Below are 23,310 nucleotides of genomic sequence, written 5' to 3' on the forward strand. Positions count from 1 at the left end.
AAATGTGTCAAGACAGAGAAAATAGAAACACCGGCGGTGGCTAACCTCTTCAGTGGTGGCTTGGCTTAAGTGGGTCTAAAGCTAGAATGTACGGCCCGGAAAATATCGAATCCGGCTGCCAAGAACGTTGTGGAAAGAACTCAATTTCCAATTTAAGAACCGAAATTACATAATAAGGTTAATCCATTTCATGCTCCAAGGTTGCATTATTTCAAAAGTTCACTTATAAAAACGACAAGTCTCACCTTATGCGCTCACAAAGTACCTGCCGCGATTACATATGAAACATGAAGGATTTCCCCATGAATCTCATAAATGATTCTAAAGTCGTCTAAAACGGTTGGCTAACTCCCGGGATTCAAGCTGGTCGCTTAATATATCATAATGTTTCCAATTATGCTCTCAAACATGAAATTCTTTTATTTTAATCTTCAAAGTCTTTTAGGACACAACAAGCTGTCTTACTATGTGAATGGTTGTCCTCTACTGACTTTGCAGAGTAAGTACGAATGTCGTGAAAGTGTGTCATTTTATACGCTTTGTAGTTGGAGTCGCACCATACATAGGTAGGTAAATATTTAGAATGGGCAGGTCAGACCTTTCGCTCAATGTGAAAAGGGCATAAGATTTTTGGCTTGGGCAAGCCAAGGATGGTAGGTATGCAGGTTAGCTATGGTAAGAAGGAGCGTTCTATTAACTCCCCAAAGCTTCCTATGAAGCTTTGGAGAAAGAAAAACTTTATGCCATACTTAGATTCTCCCAGCATCGACCTGCTTCTTTCCCGGAGATAATGACGCTAGGTATGTTCTAATTTCACCCATATCATATCTTGCTCCCTCTTCTAATTGACCTGTTCTCAGTAAGTTTCAAAGCATCTTTCTCATAACAGATACAACCAGTCCAACCGAAGAACCAATTATCCCGGACAATAGATACTATGGAGTCACGCGGAGGCTCAACCAATCTTCATCCTATATCAAGCCGTCGTCGCCGCATTCGTCTACATGGACGGCCACGTCGTGCAAGGAGTTTACCTTCACGTTTCCGAGAGCCAGTTGCAGTTGAGGCCATACCTTATATACTTCCTCCTTTGCAGATTCAACTTCCTGATACATGGCGTCTCTGGAAGCCAGCCGTTCTTCACTGTCCACCGGTGACAAGTCTACCGTGTTGGCGCCCGTGTCCCAATTACGGTCCAAGGGAGACCAAGTTCAGGCTCTGCGATGTCAGTTCCGTGACCTCATATTTGCTCTCACATTTGCTTTCTAACACCACGTGACCCTCACAGACCAGAAGTCTCGATGACAAATTCTCCTTCCCGCTTAAAGGATACAATAATTGGGAAATCGAGTCTATGCCTGATAAGGTCCTTGCCAAAATAATTACAGATTGGCACCGAAGTCCGGTTTTGTCCTTTCGACCTGACACCCGGAATGTGATATCACGTATTGCCCCTGACTTGGTGGCAAAGTGGGGACCGGCCGTTTGTCAAGCAGAAGCAGACATCATGTGGATCATCGGGGAGAAATGGAGAGTGAAAACCCATATTCCAGAGGTGCACAGAGTACTTCGAGACGAGGTCACCGGGTACCTGATAATCATCATGGATTACGTCCGCGGTTCAAACTTGGTTGATATCTGGCATTGTATATCGCCGGAACGCCGACACAGACTTACCAAGGCTATTGTTAAACTGATTTGCGTTATGCAAACGAATGAGGCTCGGTATCCGGGTCCGGCTGGAATCACTCCCATGCGGGCTTTAGTTCATAGGGATTATCCCGTTCCGCTCTGTATGAACGGGACAGACTATGACCGATATATGAACGTTCTACTCAGTGTAGCCAATTGTTATCGACCGGAGGGTATGCGAACCAAAGGTTTTATGAGAACCTATAGGGGCAAGTTCGTTCTGGCAAATATGAATTTAGATCCGAGCAGCTTTATTGTTGACAGGAAGAACAATATTTGGATTGTCGGTTGGGCAAATGGTGGCTTTTACCCTCCTGAAAGTGAGCTTGCTATGGTCGAGCGTTTGATGCCGTCAAGATTCGCCGATTTAACGAGGGAGATTCTTAAAAATATATTACACGATCGGTTACAGAGACAACATTTGAGGTTGATTGCTTCAATGATTGATGGCGATCCCCTAGAGAAAAAGGGCGGTGGCTTTTACCATCACTTGGAGTAACGGGCCGAGGCGAAAAAGGAGACGTAAGGGCAGCTATGTTAGTGAACAGGAGCGTGCACATGTCAATCGCTTGCAGGAATATGGGACTTCATAATCAAACCTAATTGGTGTTTGCTTTGGAGTATGATGGCAGTCAAATTAGACAGCGACTTGCTTGCCGTCCTTGCCAGGGATAGCTTTTCTCGGGACGGCTAGCCACATTAGTTCAACGTCTACATACATTTTAACCTTCCAATTCTGATATTGGCCTGAGGTGATATTGCACGCCTCCGGAACTCCAAACATGTCACACGGGTAGGACGGTGATACATCCCACGAGGATATGCTGCCTCTCCCCGCCGTCTTGGAACGTGGACGAAACAAGAGCTTTCCGGATTCCGAGGTCGTCTGGGTACGATGCCGTGACCGTCCCGCAACTAACAAGTAATAAAAATTCCCTATATGATTACCGACCTGCTGGGTAAGTCGACAAACGTCGATCCTTCATATTGCCACCCAAGCTGGTGGTAAGAATGATAGGGCTAGGTAGGTGGTAGGTTACCCAAGTACATAAGAAAAACGTAAAGAACAGGAGACTCAGCCCGCTCTGCGCGTAGAGGTGAATGGTTAAGGGGTATGGAGATTCTTGGCTGTGACCGATATCGCGATTATACACCTCGCTCAGCATCTGTTGTGTTTGCTGCGGTCCACCATCTTACCTTTCCGTGCCCCTTGATGCTCGTCTTACACGAAAGAGCCGGTAGGACACTGCCATCTATGTCAAACAGCGGAAATAAACATCGCGATATTTTTTAAGATATCTGCGCGTGCCTAGGGTAGAATTGGACTCCTCGTCATCCCTTATCATACTCTTTGCGATTATGGGATGTATAGAGGACTCCCTAAGAATAAAGGGATAAAGAAAGTTTAGAAATAGAATCGCATAGTTGCATGTGGGGGATCCTCGGTGTGGCCAATGCTTGTAAGTGGGGGAAGGTTAGATTGTCCGTGATAACACCCGTTACATAAACAAGCTTTTTCCTTGCTGAATTCGATGAATTCTACGGGGCTTGGAAGGACCTGATAGGCGCATAGGCGCTACTGCATGCCAAGGCAAGCTTTTCTCGGGCTGATCCCGATTCTCTGGCCTCTTCAGACCTTCACCTAAGATTTTACAAAGCAGGCTGCCCTGGCGGACAGCTCCGCTCGGTCTGCTTTGATTCTCTGCCCTCGGATTTGAGCGATGTCCGGGCAGCCAGCCAGCCAGCCAGTGGCTCACCTACCTATTCAAGGAATAATGTTTAATGGCTTAAGTCGCCGACATTCAAAGCAAAGCAAATTTCAGATAACCAGATACAAAGGAAACTGATAAGAAAAGCCTCACAGCGTCGGCGATACCATTACTTCACCATCCAATGGATTCGTCAAGGACAACGTAAGCGGTACCGAAAGGAGTCTCACCGGCGTAAAGCCCAATTCGCTATCCCTGTTCCTGGCTTTCCCAGGATTGACCCATCAATCGGATGGATTGCTTTTGTGCTTGCAGATTTTACATACTCATAAATGCTTGGCTGCCCTATTCAGGCCCATAGCAGATGCAGTTCTCAGAACCCTGGGAATCCTCGTTACTTCCAATTAAGGCAATTATCTGGACCGAAGTTTCAGATGAAGTTCGCCAAGATTTCAATTTTAAGATCTTCGACCGTGACGCAGTACTGGGCTGCTGGGACATCACGGCTTACCAGCGGCCTCTAACACTGCACGGCATGCGAGCGATTACTTTGTTTCGTTAGACTGGCCCGGTTTTAGACTGATTGTCTATTTTCTTGACAATCGACGAAAGTTATGAACCACTGTAGTGGCACGAGCCACTATCTGGGCTTTCCTTGCCATTGGATATATGCGATTACTTTAAGGAGTGATTTCGGCCTCACATCGATCCAATCATGGTTTCGTCTTCCCACTATATTTTGAGTAGGTGCTCACTCGATTCGAAAGGGCAGATCAGAAAATTTCATTTTCTTATAGATTCTCCTCATCACAAGTTGCCATGAGTTTCATACGTATTCCAATTCACACTGGTTTCTCTACTTTGGTACATACAGTACATATAAGAACACCTGCCTGATGAGGGCCTCGATCCCATCCATCGCCTAAACACATCTTATTCTATAAGTGGGTATGGTTATTACCACATTACCACTGTTATTCCTTATCTTTTCAATTCAGCTGTAATTCACATTACAAGCTAAACTACGGGGGTCGCAGATTTCGCCCCCCAGACGCTCGTTATCTAAAGACTATCCAACCAATAGCCATTCGCTATCGTCAAATCCTGGATAGCCTAGGCTGGACCTAGTTTCTCTTCAGGTACACAATTCCTCCGCGTCCAGTCGCATGTTCGCTTCTTTGTCTCGTAAGCTACCTCGAGCTTTGCATCGTGTGTTACGGTGGCATACTCTAGCCGTTGAGAGAGCGCCGCTATAAACGCCTGTTTCATCCTATCGCAACCCAACCTACTTGGAACTACTCAATATATCTTCTCAGCTTTGGTCGGCGTCTTCCGACTTACATCGATCTTCGTCGATTTCTACATTTTGAGGTTTTCGATGGCGGAGATGCCCTAGAGGTTCGAGACTGGATATCTGGAATCGACGACGCAGTTTATGACACAGCCTAAGTGTCGATACATAAAAACCAACTCACTTCGCAAACTTTAAGTGGCTTAAATCGTGTCACTTCCACGTCAGCTTACACCGAGGTGAAATCAGCTCAAACTCGACTTCCAGTTAGCTGGTCTACTTTCACATACGCCAACCTCTTCTTTCATTAACGGACCGCGAACATGCGGCTCTCAAATAGAAGCAACGAAACCGGGAGCGAGGAGCACAAGAGGGATGATTCTGTCATAGTAGACTATGGGTTCGGTCAAGTCAGCGACGAAAATGCCGTACACGGACGGGAATTCGCCTCGGGCGAATCTATGTATGCTAGACTCCAGCGGTTCGCTGGCAAGTTTGGTATGGAACAGCGAGGAATCGAGCGGGTTCCTAGTGACGAGAGGACGGACTCGAATCTGTTCCAAATTGGTACCCTGGTACGATAATTCATCATTTATGAGTTTCTGTGAGTTTGCTTTCTGACATAATGCAGTGGTTCTCTGCGAACATGGTCGTATCGTCATTCGCTATCGGCGCCCTTGGACCACCTGTATTCGAACTTGGATTCGTCGACGCTGCTCTGACAATCATCTTGGTCAACATCCTTGGAATCTTGCCGGTTTGTTTCTTCTCGACCTTCGGTCCCAAGTTTGGCTTACGTCAGATGGTCTTGTCGAGATTCTGGTTTGGATACTACGGCGTCAAACTGAGTAAGTTTGCGAGCCATCTTCTTTTGGACATCGCTTGTATTAGAAGTATCTTATCCAACTAACCTGTCCTATAGTTGCCATTTTCAATATCCTAGCTTGTCTCGGGTGGTCTGCTGTGAACGTTATTGTCGGTGCTCAGTTCTTCAACGCGGTTAATGGAGACGTTCCAGGCTGGGCCGGCATCCTGGTCATTGCATTCGCGACGCTAGCCATTTGCACTTTCGGCTACAAAATCGTTCACGCTTATGAGAAATGGTCTTGGATTCCTGTGCTCATCATCTTCATTATAGTGCTAGGCGTCTTTGCCCACTCCGGCGAGTTCAACAACTTACTACCCCTTGCGACCGGAATCTCGGAGACTGGCAGCGTTCTCTCCTTTGCCGCGTCGGTATACGGCTTTGCCACGGGATGGACATCGTACGCCGCGGATTACACCGTGTACCAGCCTGTTGGACGATCAAGCAAAGCCGTCTTCTGGTGGACCTTCGGCGGCTTATTTACCTCGCTCTGCTTCACCGAACTTCTCGGAGCCGCGATAGCCACCGCAATGACCAATAACCAAGCCTACCTCGACGCCTACAACAACTCACACATCGGCGGTCTCTTAGCCCAGGTCCTCGTCCCGAAACTCGGCCGCTTCGGCGAGTTCTGTGTCGTGATGCTCGGCCTCTCCATCATCGGCAACAACTGCCCGAACATCTACTCGGTGTCGCTCTCGCTGCAGGTCCTCTCGGAGAAGACGCAGCGCGTGCCGCGCTTTGTGTGGACCCTTGTTGGCACCGGCGTCTACATCGCCGTCGCGATCCCGGGCTACAACGATTTCGAAGACACCCTCGAGACCTTCATGCTGATCATCGGCTACTGGCTCGCCATCTACGAGGGCATCTCGCTCACCGAACACTTCGTCTTCCGCCGCGGCAGGACCGACCGCTACCACCCCGAGGACTACGTGGAGCCTAAGAAGCTCCCGCCCGGTCTGGCGGCCATCGTCGCGTTCTGCTTCGGCGTCATGGGAGTGGTGCTGGGCATGGCGCAGACCTGGTTCATAGGGCCGATTGGCAAGCTGTGCGGAGCGGAGGGGTACGGTGGAGATATCGGGTTCGAGTTGGCGTTTTCGTTTTCGGCGGTTAGCTACGTGGCTTTGAGGGCGGCGGAGTTTGCGTATTTTAGGAGGTGAGATGGGGAAAAGGGGGGATGGTATAGAAGGAGCCTTGGGTTAGAAGTGGCTGCTCCCACACGTGGGAATTTCTTACGATAGGCTAAAAAGAGAAAGATAAAGAGATAAAGATACAAAGAGGGAATGTTTGTACAGGAAGAAGTATGATAGGATAAGATGAGACGAGATGAGATGAGATTCCGAAGATTCTGCTTGTTTGATATTACAGAGCATGTATGAGTGAGGCCTTGGTGCGTGTACTATGTTTGTTTTCATGGTTGGAAAGGTTGGTGTAGGTAGAACCTTAGACGCGCTTGGATACCCTCCAGAAGGTGGTGTTATGGTGTATAACTTAGAGCTTGGGCTTGTCAGGTTACTGAGGCTCTTGGGTATCTGAGAAACTTGGGTTTCTGGAAACCTCTTTATAGGTTCAGCATGATGTATTATCTACTCTACATCGTCAATAAGACATCACATAATTCTAATTACAGTGTCGAGTGTATAACCAGCGTATCCGGAACATACAAAATTACAGCATATTGAGATAGACTCGAAACTCGTCAAGCGACCTACCCACCCATACCTACCTACGTCCCAAGTCGATCCGGCGTATACTAGGTACGCAGGTAGGACGGCGACGCTTGACAAGCGGAAACAAGAAATTACCTAGGTAACTACACGAACGTCCCACAACGCTTACGCCGGCCGTAGATTGGACATCGACGTGGCATCCGCGACGGGAAGACTTTTTTGAGTTTCTTGAGACCTGGGGTAATGTGACTCGCTGCTATTATACTATCCATACCTACCTACCTACTTATCGCCGCTTTTCTTCAGCCAGGGACTTGCTTTCTAATTCAACGACGTCAGAGTTTTTTCGATTGGGATCGTCTTTCGTTTAACGTTCCTATTTCCGTTGATCCCATTGTCACTATTGGGGAAATTCTTTTGGTCGACGTAGACGGTGTCCCTAAGCTAAGCCGGCGTACCCCTATCTAAGGGCGGGCGAAATGGGCGGTGCCGATGTCGAAGGGGGGTGGCGGCGGGCGCCGGGATTCGGGAAAGATTTCTAGCTTCTAGGTGTGTAAGATGGGCCTGATATTTACTCACTCCCCTGAGTTCATTATCAGGATTGCCCTAGGTAAATGGACGAGTTATTCGTGGCTATGAACTCTATCTATAGGTAGGTAGTCGAGGAAAGCTCGTCCCTCCACTTTTCTTTCCCAACTTCGACCTTAGCATATATCTCCTACGCGGCAGTAGGAACTTTTCCTGAAGAGGCACATTCACTTGACGAACTTAAACACACACTACTTATTCCTCACCTCAATAGTTTCTTTCACTTGAACTTCAGACCAATCAGACCAAGTCGACTTCATCTATCATTTAACACGATTAATCCGATAATTTCGTTAATTAATGTGCTTCCTAAGCCACTACTTCCTACAGAACCCTTAGCAATGCCTTAGCCAGATCCTGAACGCCAAACTGAAAGCAAAGCCAAGAACCTTTTTTTTCGATGACCTAGTCCATACGCACATCACTCCGCCGAAGACTATTACTAATGGGGGAATATCGACATGCTCGGAGAAGTGTCAAAAGCATCGTATTTTCCTATGTGCCGGTCGTGTCAAGGTACATATGCTTTGTTTGAGACTTTTGAACTAACTTCACATTGTCTTGGGGTAGGCCGAGCTATGCTGGTATGCGTATCTCCGTAGGATAGTTCGCCGTTGTGTTGTTCCCCCACTGATAATCCATTTGACCGCTTGATCTCGCGGTATAATAAAAGAGGTAAAGTAATAAAATTTGTGAACACGTTTCGTGAGTAATAAAATAAAAAAAATGACCAAGAACGCTAGCTCAGTCGTAGCTGTTCGTCTCAGAAAGCGAGAGCTTTTTGAGGTGCCATTTAGACGAGGAATGATCCATCCTGGCCTCTGTGTTATCGATAGCTGTGTCTTCGTCTTCTGATGTAAAATTCTTAATTTGATTTAGATGGCCTGGGTTTGGAATATCCGTATTGGTGATGGGGCTTTCGTAAGGATCGTCTTTCTCGTCAGGAAAGGTCTGTTGTTCTTGTTCCTCCGATGGTTCACTCCCAGTAAATCCCGACGGCAGAGCAGCCTTCTTGACCGCTAAGTCCCAAAGTTCATTGAATGTTGGCACTGAATCTCCCTCGCTAATTTTGGTTGTCAACCCTGGGCCACAATCCTCCTAAGATCGGATTTCGACATCGCCAACGGGAGACGTACGAATCTTTCCGGGGAGGTTCGCTGGCATGGCCCGACCTTTTTGTACACCTGTACTCTTCTACGAGTAGAAGTGCGACTTCTGGAAGCTTTCAGGAGAAATGTCGCCTGCTTTGCTAGTTACTGTGGGAGCCTCTCGCTCCGTAATGTCAGATAAAGATACCACCGACTCAGCCGGGCCTGCCTTGATCGCGGCAACGGCTTGACCAGGTCGTTTGGCCACTTCTAAGAATGTCGCGGGGAGGTATCCGAGGCGTCCATCCCTAGCCCGGCAGCGCCACCACTCACTTGGGTTGCCGAGAGGATCACTCTTACTCAAGACCGCAATGAAATCTCCCTTCTTGACGGCAAGATCGACGCCCTGGGTGGCATTACCGGCTTCGGGGGTGAAGTCGTACAGCACGCGGCAAAACTCGAGTTTACTGGGGTCCATAGATGCGTTCTGACCTGAGACCTCCATGCGCTTACGCTCATCCTGCTCGCTGTTGGCTGCGATGGATCGGATTGCCTTGTTCATAAGATACGGCAATCCAAAAGCCGCCACAAGGAAAAATATGAGGGGCTTTCTGCTGGGCTTCGGTTGAGCACCGTGGGGACTAGAGGGCGTGTTACGTCCCTCGAACTTTGCGAAGGATGCCGGGGTGAGTGCCATTGCGTCAACGGGAGGTGGTCGTCCGGTTACCTTGGCAAATAACGTGCGCAGCCATCGCATCATGGTGAAAATGCCGAGAACGGATCCTAGGGTCTGGCGCAGGTTGCTGAATTGTTCAGCTACAGACACCATGGCTATGACGTGGTTAGTATACTATTCAGTCGACTTGATAAATATTTCACATCAAAATATCTTACCAAAGAAACTTGAATGGGTTGCCATGTATGTGCTCTCAAGCATCTGCGCGAATCCACTAAAGGTACCAACAATTCCTTCGAGCATCTGGAAAGTAGCCTGAGTGCTGTTGCTGAAACTGTTCGTCAAGCTATTGGGATTGTTGGGGTCGCCTTGCATCATCCCCGGCATGCCGCCGTACATGCCACCCATACCGCCCATCATACCTCCATAGCCACCGTAACCGCCCATACCGCCCATTCCACCATAGCTGCCATACATCCCACCACCATAACCGCCATACCTAGAATACGGTGATGAATATGGGCTGTAGGCAGAGTTATACGGAGTTCGGCTGTACGCTGACGCGTTCTGGTTCACGGTCGAGTTTAGAGAGTCGGGGCGAGGAGGAATAGCTGGCGTGCCTGTTGAAGAATTGGTGGCTGCGTTGACTGATGCTGGGGCCGACATTGCGTTCGAGGCGGAAGTCGTCGGTATGGATGCACCAGTTGTCGTCGCTGTTGGCGCAGCAAGGTTTGCTACGAATATCTTTGTTAACGAAACTTGCTGCTAGCATGTGAAATGTGAATGGCGGCAAACTTACTACCTGTCGCGCCGGCACGCTCCCAGGGTTTGGGTGGCGAGGCCATCGTAGTGGAAACACTTGCAATACCTTAGGGCGTCCAAAGATGTCGATATTCAACGACGTCGCAGAAAGGGTGTCGAGTTACTCCAGCAAGGTCAGTGATGATGACAAAGGAGAGGTGAGGCGAAAGTAGAAAAGGTTAGAAACGACCTCGGTATTTGTTCCCCGATCAGCACTTTCCAAGCGTCGGCTACGGTAAGGCCCAATAAGGCTCTAAATAAAATGCACGGTTCAATTCGATCACGTGGTACGGATTACTGAGGTGTATTACCTAATAAGTTGGTGCCTCGGCTACATCTGCACCTGGCAGGGGGTTGACGGTTAAAAGTGGAGTGTCCGTACTTCATACAACTTTTCGTGAACCTTCACGGTGTCACCTTTCAAACACATAGATTAGGTATTCAAAATATTTTATGTATTTGATGAACATCCATGATTATTCTAGCTCTTCAGCATCGGTGCTATCTAGCTAATCTATTGTCATATCTTCATAATGTCTTTAATCGCAATCCCTCGCTACCAAGTCTCTAAGTGCAAAACCACCAGGCCTATAATCACATTACCACCCAATAAATTCCTGTTTCGGTTCTTCATATTCATTGATGAACATTGAGCGTTCATCTGCTTCTACTCTTCCTTGTTAAGGTTGAATAGGCTTCGCGTTCTGTTCTTAATTCCTCCTTTGATTCGTCGAATGAACCCTTGTTGATTAATTGGACTTTCTGGTCTGTCAAATATGAGAGTGTCATATAGTATACACCCGATCATGGCACCGATCCAGGTGGCAAGCCACGGACCAAAAAACCACCAGTTTGTTGAAAATGTCTCTGGCCCACGATAGCCAAACGCCCATAAAACTACTCGAGGTCCGAGATCACAGGCAGGATTTAGCGCCGATACGATGTCGGAGGATGAAGTAAACTTTAGGGTTGTAAGTAAAAGGCCAAAAATCTGTGTTTATTAGCCTCCGCCAGCTAGTGATCATTGAAAAAGGTGGTAGATGACACTAAGAATGCTTCTGAGAAGTCTTACCAGTCCACGCATTCCCGCTTTGGTAGGGACATCATTCATCGTGAAAGCTGCAATCATCAATATTGCGCCGCCTAAAACTTGATCGAAGAAAGATTCCGTGAAAGAGGTCCATTCTTGAGGGCTCGAAAAGAAGATTTTCGCCGTTTCAGTCATGGCTGGGTCAACACGTCGAATGACACTACTATAATAGCCGAAAACTAACGCTCCAGCCGTCATACTCGCTAAAATTTGGACGATCACATAGACGAAGCATAACCCCCAGGGAAAGCCACGAAAGAGTGATAAACTGATCGACATGATCGGGTTCATGTGTGCTCCTGACACACCTCCAGCCATATACATGCCGAACATCCAGGCAAAGCCCCAAGCCCAGCATGATGTCTCACGTGTGCCATATGGGACACGCTGGTTGGTGGGAAGGTTTACAGAAAGGTCTGCCGCTAATCCCACGAATATGGCCGTCATTGTCTAATGGTAAAGTTAACCGGGGAGCCATAAGAAGGTGACGGACAGCAAGGTTCAAGACATACAGCAAGAAATTCGGCGGTTGGCTCGGGATGCTTTGCTCGTACACGGGCCCACCAGTTTTGCAGCTTCTTTGGGTCTTTCTCTTCTTGCTCCACTTCGTCGTCGTTGCTTTCGTCGATATGGGCAGCTTCTGCGGCAGTCTTTTGGGGCGAAATGCATTCCTCCGAAACGACGCTGGGGTCGACTTGCGCCTGTCCGAGTTCTGCTAGCTCATCGGCGGGTTTGGCCACAAGTTTTGTCGACCCATCGGCTTGTTTCTTGCGCCGGTATACTATGCGCGGGAATCCTTCTGTGACACTCCAAATAGGCTTCTTTCTCGGTTGACCATACTCTGGATAGTACTTATAGTAATCTGGGTCGACCCAGACGTCATCTCTTGAACTAGAACAGCGTGCCTGGTGTTCGCGAACTAGACGGTCTAGCTGATCTATTTTTTGTACCATGCGACCTAGCTGTTGATCGAATTGTTCGGTGCCCGGGCGATCTGTTTGAGAGGCGTTACTTGGTGCCGTATCGGCATTCTCTTGGGAATTCGAATGAAGTGTGTCCTGTCTGTCAATCGTAGGTTGGGTCACTGGAGTGATCTGATCACTAGGATCTATCGTGGCTTCGGAACTCGCCATTTTGACAATTTCATATGCTTCATACGAGTTGAAGTGTGGAAGACGGCCGGTGAATTCGAAAAGCCATCTTTACTATTTAACAGCTTACAACGGTGCCCTCTTCTTGGACCTCTTGTCAAAACACAGTCACGGCCTCTATCTCGAAAGCTTAAGCTTGGGTTTAGTGACGTATTTGAAAGTCAGCAGCAGCAGCACATGTAAAAGTCGAACTGAAATCCAAAAGGGGCAACGACGAGTCAACTCTCGATGGTGGCAAAGCTTTATTGATGTTTGCGAAGCACATGCACGAAAGTTTGCGTGCTTGTATCTTGTAAGCGGAACGGTTACTCCGCAGCCAGCAGATTGAACTCACCGAAGCACCAACTCAACAAGTTCCAGAAAGAATTGAGATAGGACAAGTTGATATATCGGGAAAGGTTTCTAGAACTGGATCTAGTCGAAACAAGTTACTTGCCTATGATATACCCCTCACGGGGCGAGTAGCACCTTCCGTCAAAGTACACAGACACCATCTGTGTCACCTTCAGCTTGATAGTGAACGACGTTTCCCTGTTTATCCAGATTCGAGCTGTAGGAAACCGCGGCGACTTGCAGGTTCATCTTAAATATCACCTAGGCACGGACTCTCGCAAGAAATTGAAACCAATCCATCAATGCTTTCACATGTACGGCTCTCCCAAATAAGAACATCGTGTCTGGAGGTTCACATTTGATTCGACTTTGATGGATGCCTCCCCCTTTTCATCGAGATGCTAGGCGGAACTCAAATCTGATACCACGATTTGAATGTCATAGCGCCCCTAACAAAGCTGGCTGCAGTTAACCTTTCTATTATCTTAGAGTGACGTTGTCGGGGTCTTACCGGAGCATTCTCGCCTACTTACATAACTCGCGGGGGTTTCGTAGCATTGGTCATCGAAGACTGGAAGCGACTCTGAGATAGAGTGTACATCATGGGAAGGTGCGACGAGCACTGTGCAAGTACTTAAGATCTTCGAATTGAAGATCCAGGGTCTAAAGTTTCTAAACCAATACAACATTTTATCCCTTCTAATTCTTTTCTCTCTGTCGAATAGCCTTACTATACCCACTAGAGTTTACAACACTGACGTTATACTTCGATAGTGGCCTATGTCCGTGCTGTTGGTGATAAGCATGATCTCTTCAGTTCGATAACAACATTGAAAAAGGCGTACTATATGAACGTGGGTTAGCCCCTTCTCCCAGAAGATTCAAATAGTCTAGCCGCCTTAAACCAATGTTTTCAACGAGGCTCACACAATATCTAAATGAAACTAGTATAGTGCCTCATTCATCAACTTGTCCATATGTGAGATATAGTAGAAGCCCTTCCATGAATGGTACCTAGCTGCCAATAGCCAGATACATGTTTTTTATAAGGTGCTTACGATGTTGTATCATCTAGATTACTATTCTAAGGATTTAAGGGTTGCCTGGGTGGAGCGAGTTCCCACAACGTGGAAGAAAGCAGATTTTATCATCTGCTCAATACAATTACCTGAGAGAACTAAACAAGGCCAATAAAGATCGATCAAGCCAGGTTACTCTTAGGTTCGATGTTAAGCTTGATCAAGGTTGAACATCAACATGACACAAGGAGCACAAGATAAGTGAACCCTAACATATGAAGATAATATTTACTTAAGCTTGAACTTTTAGATGAACTCTAAGTTCCACTACACTGAACCCGACAGTGGGTTTGTCTTAGGCCGTTCCCGAGACCGTAGAGCCTCAACGTAACACGAACCGAAAGGACTCCATTCTCACCAACTTCATAACATGACTTCTAATCTCATAATCGTCTTAGACCTGAGTTCATCAAGCTAGCCGCACATGAGAACACACCGCTCTAACAGACGCTAATATTAAATAACATAACATCTACTTTACGCCCCAAGAAAAATATTCAGAGAAAAGGCCGCACGCAAAGACTAGGTATTACAACTCAACAAGGCAAAATTCAGTCATGATATGCGATATGCGTATGCGAGAAGTGGGTAATATAGGCGCAGAAAAAAGAACTTTGCAAAGCAGCTCCTATATCCAGCATAAAAGACACAAAGACCAGACATGTAGCCGCCCTTTAAAACATCCTCCTCCATTTGGTTCCTTTCCATCCCCCCCCTTTTACCACCGTACATCCCTCGTGGCCAGTACCCCTACCCCTTGATTAAAAATTCTACGACAATACGAAAGACATCAAGCTGAAGAGATCGAGGTCCTTCTCGTCGTTGACGAGGTCATCAACCTGGTCGGAGGTCAGGCTGGTGGAGAAGTCGTAGCTGTCATCGAGGACCTTGATGGAGGCGGTGGAAGAAGACGACTGGAAGACAACGGCAACCTTCATGGGCGAGGTGGTGGGGCGGTCGAAGTAGTGAGAGTCACCAGTGCCGGCAGCGAAGTGGAAGGTCGACTTGGCCTTGGTGTCACCAGTGGCGAGAATCTCGATGATGTCGGCCTCACCGCATCCACCCTGTTGCGGGCTGGCGTTGTCACCGCTCCAGCAGCTGCACTTGCTGTACTGACCAGTTCGGGGGATCTTGCCGTTAAGCATCCAGAAAGCAGGCATATCCATGTTCCAGCCAGTCTTGCCGCTCATGGGCATGGTGAACTCAGCCAGGAAGACCTTGTCAGCACCCTCGAAACCCTCTGCAAAATTTCATTAGCATACAAACATTGAACCGCGATAAGTGGAGAAATCGTACTGTAAGCCACGGCACCGGGACGGACAGTTCCGCAGTCACCATTGCACTCCTGGTCAGAAGCAATGATGATCTCGGTAGAGTCATCGATTTGGCCATCCTTGAGAATAGTGGGGGAAGCGGCAGCCTTGGTGCCGTCCTCGTTAGCGTAGGCCAAACTAGCACCCCAAGTACTAAGAAACTGTTAGTTGCTGAAGCTCCCCCCATCTATGCGATATCACACTTACGTGTCCCAGGTACCGGAGATGGCTGGGTCACCGAGGTTACCAAGGAAGACGAGGCCGTCAGCGATCTGGTCCTTCGAACTGTAGTAGGCGATGCGCTGGTAGTCGCCTAGTGGGACGGAGGATGCAGAGGAGCTGCTTGAGCTGCTGGTCTTGGAAGACGCAGCAGAGGCGGCGCTGCTCGCAGCGTAGGTGGCAGCGCTAGTAGCAGCGGATGTCGGTGCGGGTGTTTCGGTGCTGGAACCGAACCAGTCGTTCACCCATGTCGCGATCTTGCCGTCGATGGTAGCCGTGACCATGTCGTTGCGTTTCTCGGCCTCCTGCTGCTGCTCATGGAACTTCTTGTGGAGGTGCTGGTGGCCGTGGCGCTTAGAGTGAGGCTTAGGAACGTCGCGCTTGCCCTTGGACGGGGTGTAGACAGCCACGGACTTCAACGAAAGGGGTCCTCGGAAGTGCAGAGTCAACTGCAGTCTAAGTTAGCGGAAGTCGCATTACATAAAGGAAACCGAAGCGGATACTCACGTCCTCATCGAAAGGTGCGATGGGGCCCGAGTAGGCCTGGTCCTCGAACGTGCAGGTACCCGACTCGGTCATCTGGGCGACGGCTCGGTACTTGCCAGCGATGTCGAGACCGTCGTACTTGATCTGCTTAACGGCATTAGGGCAGAAAAAGTTACCAGCTTCCTCGAACGCATCGTTACAGAAACCGGCGTTAGCAACCGAGGCCGTGGCCACGGCGAATGCAATGGAGTATTTCATCTTGATAACGAAGTTTGCTTTTCTCAAATCTGAGGTTATTCAAGGGTTCGTGAATTGTTTCGTGTCAACTCGGGTTCGCGTTCTCTCTCGACCGAGCTTAGGTTGTTTTAGATTGATGAGAATCGTCTCTTTGGAATGCAAGGCAGCTTTTTCCAGTGGGCCGGAAAGTGTAATTCGCGATCAAGTGAACGTGGCAAGCAAACACACAGTTCAAGAAGCGCAAAACAACAACGGGTCGCTTGTCGCCTGACCTTGAATTGAAATGTTTGTTAAATGAGTGGATTGGCGAAAAGTCACCAGTAAACAATGAGTGGAATTAGCGAATTGCTTCCGGGCAAAGAAAGACGACGACAATGAATATTGAAAGTCAAGTCAAGAGAGAAGGAAGAGAATGGAGTAAGGAGTGGAAAGGGGTGGGTAGGTAAATGAGATTAAAGAAGGACTTGGCATGGGCAACCGGGAGGGAGTGTGAACAACAAAGTCGGTTTCATGATAGACGCCACAGGAAATGCAAGGATGTCATTGGTGATAATCAGATAATTAGCCCTAAACTCGCTCTAATTCGCCCCAGACTTGCCTGGGACCTGCCTTGTGCCTGCCAACCTCTCATGTGAGTAGATGGGATGGATGGGACGCTAAGCAGGGAATTAAGTTCAACTAACACTTCTGTACCTGCGTTCTGCAGGAATCGGTGACTTGGCCTATGCAGCAAATTTTGCCGGAAGGTCAATGTACATGCATAGATTCGCTCCTATTCCGTAATTGGTTGAAAATCAGGGGGATCGGCAGCTTAAGTCAGCATCGCAGCCAGGAACCGATCAATAGGAACACACCACGAGCTCCTTAGAGTTCGTCTAGTGTAGATTTCTTATTTCTTATTTCCTGTTCCTGGCAGTGTTCGACAATGCCTCCCCCCTTCATTCCATGGTCGTGAGAGGCCTGATCGTCACAACTATGTCCGCTACAACCCAAGCTTGCCAACATCACCGGTATCCACTCACGGGTAATATTGTGATCACTGCTTAATGCAACTTGATAGGCTCGTATCTTTAATGGCCCCCATTTTCTAACAATTCCGTCAGTACCAAGCTATTCAAGACGTGTCTTCGATCAGCCAGATTAAGAACTGACGCGCTGACAGAGCCGTTAGTCGCTAATAGTTTGACAGTGAATCGGTCTGATCGGTCTAGAAGTCAGGATGACATGGACTCACGATGGAGGATTTTCTTCAGGTATTGTTGAGCTTGTTTTGTGGGAGGATCGTCCTTCGATTTGAAGGATCAAAAAGGGGACCGAGATCATCCTAAGACCGAATTCAAATTTCCCGATTCTGCTAGTCGTGCCCTTCCACGTAACGGTCCGACAGATGGTGAAATCTACCTGCCGAAACAGCTGACATTCGATTCTTTAGTGTTATTAGATAATGCTATTCCGCTTCAGCTTCTCATGGTTATAAACCCCGAATTTCCCAAGATATCTAATCTCGCCGAATACTACAGGAGGTATCGGGGCTAAGAACGCTGTTCGTCTTAGATTTAATGAGAACAACAAACCAGACGGCTTCTAATAACTTGGCAATACGCCCGATTCGACTTCAAATCCCTTTTTCGGGTTGAGGGGGTCGCTAAAACTAACCACAAAGTCTAGTCACGGAGGAGAAAGAGGAGAAATTCAACTTGACATTTCTCTAATTGATCGCTAGTTCGTCAACGGAACTTAATAGCGCACCTACTGACACGTCACCTTGCACATTGCAGATATCGTGGTCACCTTACGTAGTAGCAGGATTATCGTGACCGTTCTTTGCGCTACTTCACTTGAGCACCCGCATAGCCTCCGCATATTACGTGGGTATGGGGATTCTCATTATTGCGTTATTGCGGTAAATGCAGAAAAGTCCAGGAATTGAGTTATTATTCATTTCCCAGAACCGCAAGCTGACGCACGTGGCTGTCTTTTGAGTCCGTTCGTATTTCCTCGAGCGCTAGGGCTGAGCCAATAACGTCGTCGCGCACCCCTCGCGATGGAATCATGTAATCTTGCACCTGCGCAACAACCTTACCGGGATAACGTTGCGAATGCTCACTTGCGGTTCCGATAGGGTTTCCTGCATCCGACTGCCGGCCGGATCCCGGATGCCTGCACCTATTGTTGTCGAGCCCTTGACCACATTCCTCATCCATACGGCGACCTATCGATAATATTTCTGCAGGTTCCCGAACCTGCAAGACATTAACCATGTGGCAAACCAACGTACACTCAAGCATGATGTCATATGAAGGACAGAATAATGTTTAATATGATAACCAGACGAACGGGACTTTTGACGTAGACTAAATTCCGAGGCAGCGGTATTCAAGTTTCTTGGGTTGGCTCACCTCGCTTTTATGATGCCTCGAGTATGACGATCTCATTCCAAGCATCTTGTATCACCAACAGCTAGAAGAATCAGGCTCCCAAACTCCGACGAATCGGATTATTATTCCGCAGATTATTACATGCAAATGATAACCAAGGTGTTAAAAAAGACGTGGATCTCCAGGGTCTATCCTTAACTCTAGATAATACCAAGCTCTTCAAAACGAATGGTCCTATTTTCCGCTAGTGGGAGCCTCGTTTCATGCCCCTATGATTACCGTTTCTATAGTCTACCTCGTGAATATGAAATGCGCAACCTGTATATCGAACATCTCTGTCTTCATATACGGCCGAAGAGTTATGATTACTCAAGAGATGGCCCCCCGGGTTGTGACTGGCGTGGCTATGCGCGAGCTCTGATCTGGAAACTGGCTGGGCTCACAATCACTGATATAGTACCGTCTACGATTGCTTGACTGCACGAATACGTTAGTCATCCCTCCACTTCATCTATCATATACCAAAACAACCCCAGGAATGCTTTCGTGGGAGGATCTCCGAGGTTTACGGTGTTACTTTCATTGTATGAGCTAAATATGACTAACAACGAACCTACATCCTTCGACTCACTTCAAACCGCACCCTGCTTCTGAACCTAATCCATCCTGCTGGATATGCGACAGCTAGAGACCCTTATATTGTTTGAATAGCCGAATAATTTACTTTAGTTCGTATGACCAGGGATCTCGAGCTATGTAGCTAGACAGGTGATGAGGAATAGCTTGATCTACACATCTGGAGATCTCACTTGTCGAAAGCTTCGTCATATTGAAGTTTGGTCCACTAGAAGGACCAGGTTCGATAGTAGCTACCTAGGTAGCCATGAGACAGAGGACACAGCTTCTCGGACAGAAGTATCGTCACGTATGCCCCACCTATCACGAACTTCACTCAGAGTCTGTACCATATACAATATCCCTTAAAAGTATTGATGTGATATTGGCTGCTCACAATCGAAGTGCTTAGTCTACGAGAAAACGTAGCTAAATTTTTCGTCGGTCCCTATCTTGTTAGCCTTATTTATTCCTTGGGTACCTAGCTTGTGAGAGGAACATACGAGTAAATTGGTTCGAATCAACGAATAGTACCATCGAATAGAATCTTAGGTGAGTCCCACAGCCCCAACTACTATAAGATATATCAAAATGATCTAGCTGGTTCTCCAGGGGCGGAGCGTACTAGACCATTGGAGGCTTGTGGGCCTGCGGCCGATTGGGCTCTGATATTATGGTCAATTGTAGCTTAAGGTTGCACAAAGTATGCTGTCATCTCAGTCCCAGAAAGTAAGATAGCAGTGTATCATGCGCTGCACTTACGAGGCTGGATTATGTAGGTACATAAGCCGCATTGATGACACTGGAAAACATAACTTCACTTGCCAAGCTGCAATGTGGAACTATCGGGTTCGTAATATTCATCACTCATCATATATCGTTAAAGCCCCTCAACCATCCCTCCTGACCTTAAGACGAGCATATCATACAGTAGTCAACAGCCTTTCTGAAGAGAGGACTGCTGATGGTGGTCTGGTAGGTAGTTGATTCGATTTCATGGGGCCGAGATCGATACCATTATCGTCCATTGTCCTCCTTGTCCATAACGTCGTTGCGTTCGAGTTGTATTCGTCAAACCCGATCTGCCGATCCGGACCCCTGGTCCGCGGGACGTTCTTCACGACATCAGGTTTCGAGGACGGCTTCCGTCCCATCAACTGCCTAACCAGAGGCTTCAACATGGGTACAGAGGCGCAGACTAGCCCCAAACTCGATTCTAACGTCGTCCATATAGCAAAACTGAAAGAATCCCACTGCGCGTATTTCGGGTTGAGGAATTGCCAGGCCACCGCCATGCGCGTCAAGGAAGCGCAGGCTACGAAGATACCTAACGTCAGGACGAACGCGAGGGCAACCTTCTGTCGTATCGGAAGCTGCATCTTGAGGATGTGGGGGAGCACCATGGCAATCATCCATAGATCGGTCGTCGTATGCAGGACAGCCGATGCCGTCATGATCGGGTAGTATGCAAGGCAGTGACCCACTCTGATGTCGAGTTCGTATACATTGTATACGGGGTTGCATATGAAGAAGGTGAGGAGGAATAAAACGGTACCGTACACTACAACGCAGCCCATCGTGACGAAGACGAGGGTCCGTTGATACGGTAGCTTCAAGATCCGCAAGTAGAAGAACAAAATGCTCATCTTCGTAAGGACCAAGGACACTTGATAGCTCGCTATCGTCGCGAAGGATAGCCGGATACCGGTCGGTCGGAGGCCCAGAGGAATGTTGCTGAACTTATGACCGAGTCCATACATGGTCTCAACACCTACGATGGTGACGACCGCAACGGCAAATATCCATGCGAATAGAATGAAGGCATCATCCCACCATTGATTTTTCAATATTATCCTCGAGTAAAGGCGGCCGATGACCACCAGACTGGCAAAGACTATCGGTATAATTATCCCCGTTAGGATGTCAGGGACCTCCGACGGGCCGGTCAACTGTAGGCCAGCCTTGTAAGTAATTCAATCGTCCCGACAGTACGGTTCTAACCTCGCAATGGCCGGATGGCCAAGATCGCGCGGGTCGATGGGGGTGGAGATTGCTTACCTCTAATGACAGTTTTTGCGCCATATAGGCGATATGATGCGATGAAATGCAAGATGGGGAAATGTCGCGAGCATAGACGATGATCCGAAAAGCGACGAAGCTGGGTCTTCACCGCTTACTTTTATCAAATGTCGAGCTGACGCCAACTACGACATATGTATAATGCGGAGAGGGCTCCTCAAACATCTCATGTTGCCATGGTATTTGGGCGTCAGCACATTGGCGATCATCTCGAGCTATCGGTCGAAATAGTACGACGGTCGCCGCTGATATAATAGTGTTGGTTGGAAACCGATGGATTTCGATTCAACCCCGCTGGACTTTTACCTCCTTGGTAACACTGCCCTCCGCCAATGGACGGCCGTCTATGAGCCTTGTGCTCGACAAGACTGCTGACAGCGTAGCATTTGGTAACATGGATACATAGTGGCGGGTTCAGGGTATCTTCTGGATTATTCATCACCATATTCTCGAGTTCGTGCTCCCATAGGGCTGGTTTGTTTAAAAATATCATGGTCCTGCCAATCGCGAACTAGCTACCCCATGCCCGTAGCAAGGACTAGAATAAAGTACATCGCCAAGATTTCCAAAATAAGGCAGATGGACTTACCGAGTTAGGGATTTGAGAGTTTTATAAAAAAGCCATTGCAGAACCGATAGATCGCCTATCTTCCCAAGTGCCGACTGCAAAGCAGCTAAAACCTGTTCTTTTGTCGGTGAAAAATGAGAAGGTATCCAGTTCAAGCACGGAGCATATTGTTTCTAATATCGCCAGGTGAGCAGGCCTATAAAACGATGGTGTAGAGCTTCAAGATTTCTCTAACTGATTCGAAAGATTCCATATTCATCCTTCGTTATGCGATGCCAAGAGCGGGATGGTGAGACCTAGAGTACCTACCTACCTAGAAGAGATAGGCTATTCAACATTAGGTAGATATTTTGCATCTGACAATGAGCATCTTGGATCGTCAGTCCCCACGATAGAACTTTAGCGGGAGGCCGCTCTTGGGTCTGGGGTAAGACATTTTAATGCTAGAATGCCTACTAGACAGCCGTCATTATAGCTGTCATCTAGCGATCTTGGTTGGAACAATGTTATTCGTGGTTTATTCGAGGCAAGAAAGTCAATGGAGGAAACAAACAGGCAGGAATGTCAGTGGATAAATCACGAGCGCCGAGACATTAGCTTTTTATTCCACTGCGACTCTACTCCACTGTATATTGACTGTATATTGCAGCCACAATCGCATAAGCAGCTCAGGACATAATCCTATAACTTCAGTACCCTTTCTGGACCTCGTAAGGTGAACAGGTCATCAGAATTAACCTGAGGTTTATTTATGACTATCACTTGAAAAACATCTTTAGATTACGATCCGGGCACTCTTAGGCTTACCTCTATGTACATTCGCCAGGCTAAAGAGACGGCATGTTAGCGCACGATAGTTTCCTAAACCGAGGTACTTACAAGATATCTTAGGAGGTTGGTGATCAGCCACCGCGCCAGTCTACAGGTGTATAAGAGCTAACTGTTATTGTATTATAGGCGAACAACCAATCTGGACCTAACAGGAAATATTCGGCGTTGTCCAAGAAAAGTAGCTATTGACGGCATTAGCGTTTTATTATATCTGGTCGATAATTTCTTCTAAGCTACCTTGTTTTAACATGTGAAGAATGGTTGCTTGGGAATGACAGAGTCTAAATATAGTATTAAGCTATGTGCTACTGCGAAAATTGCGGGCGGTCCCTTTGAACTAGCATGCTATCTTTGATCTGTATCTTGGCAAGCGACCTTGATTACCAGGGTATGTAATTCAAATACTGGCACTCAGCTAGTATTGCCCTTACCTAGTCCTAGCCGAATGCTTCATCGCCAATCATATATCAGGGTACCTACTTTGGAATCTTCCTCTTGTAATAACAGCGGGAGCTGAGAATGAGGCGACACTAGAGCGAGTCTAGACTTGG

General features: G+C 47.7%; 6 protein-coding genes across 6 annotated transcripts; 2 read left to right on the forward strand and 4 right to left on the reverse strand.

Annotated features, from left to right (window-relative positions):
• Window positions 1-754: 754 nt before the first annotated feature.
• On the forward strand, window positions 755-2,414 carry F4807DRAFT_283839 (uncharacterized protein). Its single transcript, XM_047994713.1, has 2 exons — window positions 755-1,225; window positions 1,289-2,414. Exons 1-2 carry the CDS (start codon window positions 938-940, stop codon window positions 2,189-2,191), a joined length of 1,191 nt encoding a protein of 396 aa, XP_047849907.1. The 5' UTR covers window positions 755-937; the 3' UTR covers window positions 2,192-2,414.
• Window positions 2,415-4,412: 1,998 nt separating this feature from the next.
• F4807DRAFT_283852 (permease for cytosine/purines, uracil, thiamine, allantoin-domain-containing protein) lies at window positions 4,413-6,753 on the forward strand. The gene is made up of 3 exons (XM_047994714.1): window positions 4,413-5,267; window positions 5,324-5,540; window positions 5,615-6,753. The coding sequence occupies exons 1-3, from the start codon at window positions 5,016-5,018 to the stop codon at window positions 6,715-6,717; spliced, it is 1,572 nt and encodes a 523-aa protein (XP_047849908.1). The 5' UTR covers window positions 4,413-5,015; the 3' UTR covers window positions 6,718-6,753.
• A 1,930-nt stretch (window positions 6,754-8,683) lies between these two features.
• F4807DRAFT_283863 (uncharacterized protein) lies at window positions 8,684-10,603 on the reverse strand. Its single transcript, XM_047994715.1, has 3 exons — window positions 10,379-10,603; window positions 9,798-10,313; window positions 8,684-9,734 (listed from the first exon to the last, which is right to left on the reverse strand). Exons 1-3 carry the CDS (start codon window positions 10,422-10,424, stop codon window positions 9,010-9,012), a joined length of 1,287 nt encoding a protein of 428 aa, XP_047849909.1. The 5' UTR covers window positions 10,425-10,603; the 3' UTR covers window positions 8,684-9,009.
• A 444-nt stretch (window positions 10,604-11,047) lies between these two features.
• Window positions 11,048-12,603, reverse strand: F4807DRAFT_464678 (aquaporin-like protein; the record flags this gene model as incomplete). The annotated part of the gene is made up of 3 exons (XM_048002168.1): window positions 11,048-11,341; window positions 11,453-11,920; window positions 11,983-12,603. The coding sequence occupies 3 exons, from the start codon at window positions 12,601-12,603 to the stop codon at window positions 11,048-11,050; spliced, it is 1,383 nt and encodes a 460-aa protein (XP_047849910.1).
• A 1,872-nt stretch (window positions 12,604-14,475) lies between these two features.
• Window positions 14,476-16,521, reverse strand: F4807DRAFT_283890 (putative TOS1-like glycosyl hydrolase-domain-containing protein). The gene is made up of 4 exons (XM_047994716.1): window positions 16,073-16,521; window positions 15,554-16,014; window positions 15,330-15,499; window positions 14,476-15,273 (listed from the first exon to the last, which is right to left on the reverse strand). The coding sequence occupies exons 1-4, from the start codon at window positions 16,307-16,309 to the stop codon at window positions 14,804-14,806; spliced, it is 1,338 nt and encodes a 445-aa protein (XP_047849911.1). The 5' UTR covers window positions 16,310-16,521; the 3' UTR covers window positions 14,476-14,803.
• A 3,443-nt stretch (window positions 16,522-19,964) lies between these two features.
• On the reverse strand, window positions 19,965-21,464 carry F4807DRAFT_283931 (uncharacterized protein). The gene is made up of 2 exons (XM_047994717.1): window positions 21,340-21,464; window positions 19,965-21,230 (listed from the first exon to the last, which is right to left on the reverse strand). The coding sequence occupies exons 1-2, from the start codon at window positions 21,361-21,363 to the stop codon at window positions 20,205-20,207; spliced, it is 1,050 nt and encodes a 349-aa protein (XP_047849912.1). The 5' UTR covers window positions 21,364-21,464; the 3' UTR covers window positions 19,965-20,204.
• Between the last annotated feature and the right edge of the window lie 1,846 nt (window positions 21,465-23,310).

The sequence above is a fragment of the Annulohypoxylon truncatum genome, assembly GCF_022578515.1.
Source record: "Annulohypoxylon truncatum strain CBS 140777 unplaced genomic scaffold F4807scaffold_43, whole genome shotgun sequence".
Classification (NCBI taxonomy): Eukaryota; Fungi; Ascomycota; class Sordariomycetes; order Xylariales; family Hypoxylaceae; genus Annulohypoxylon; species Annulohypoxylon truncatum.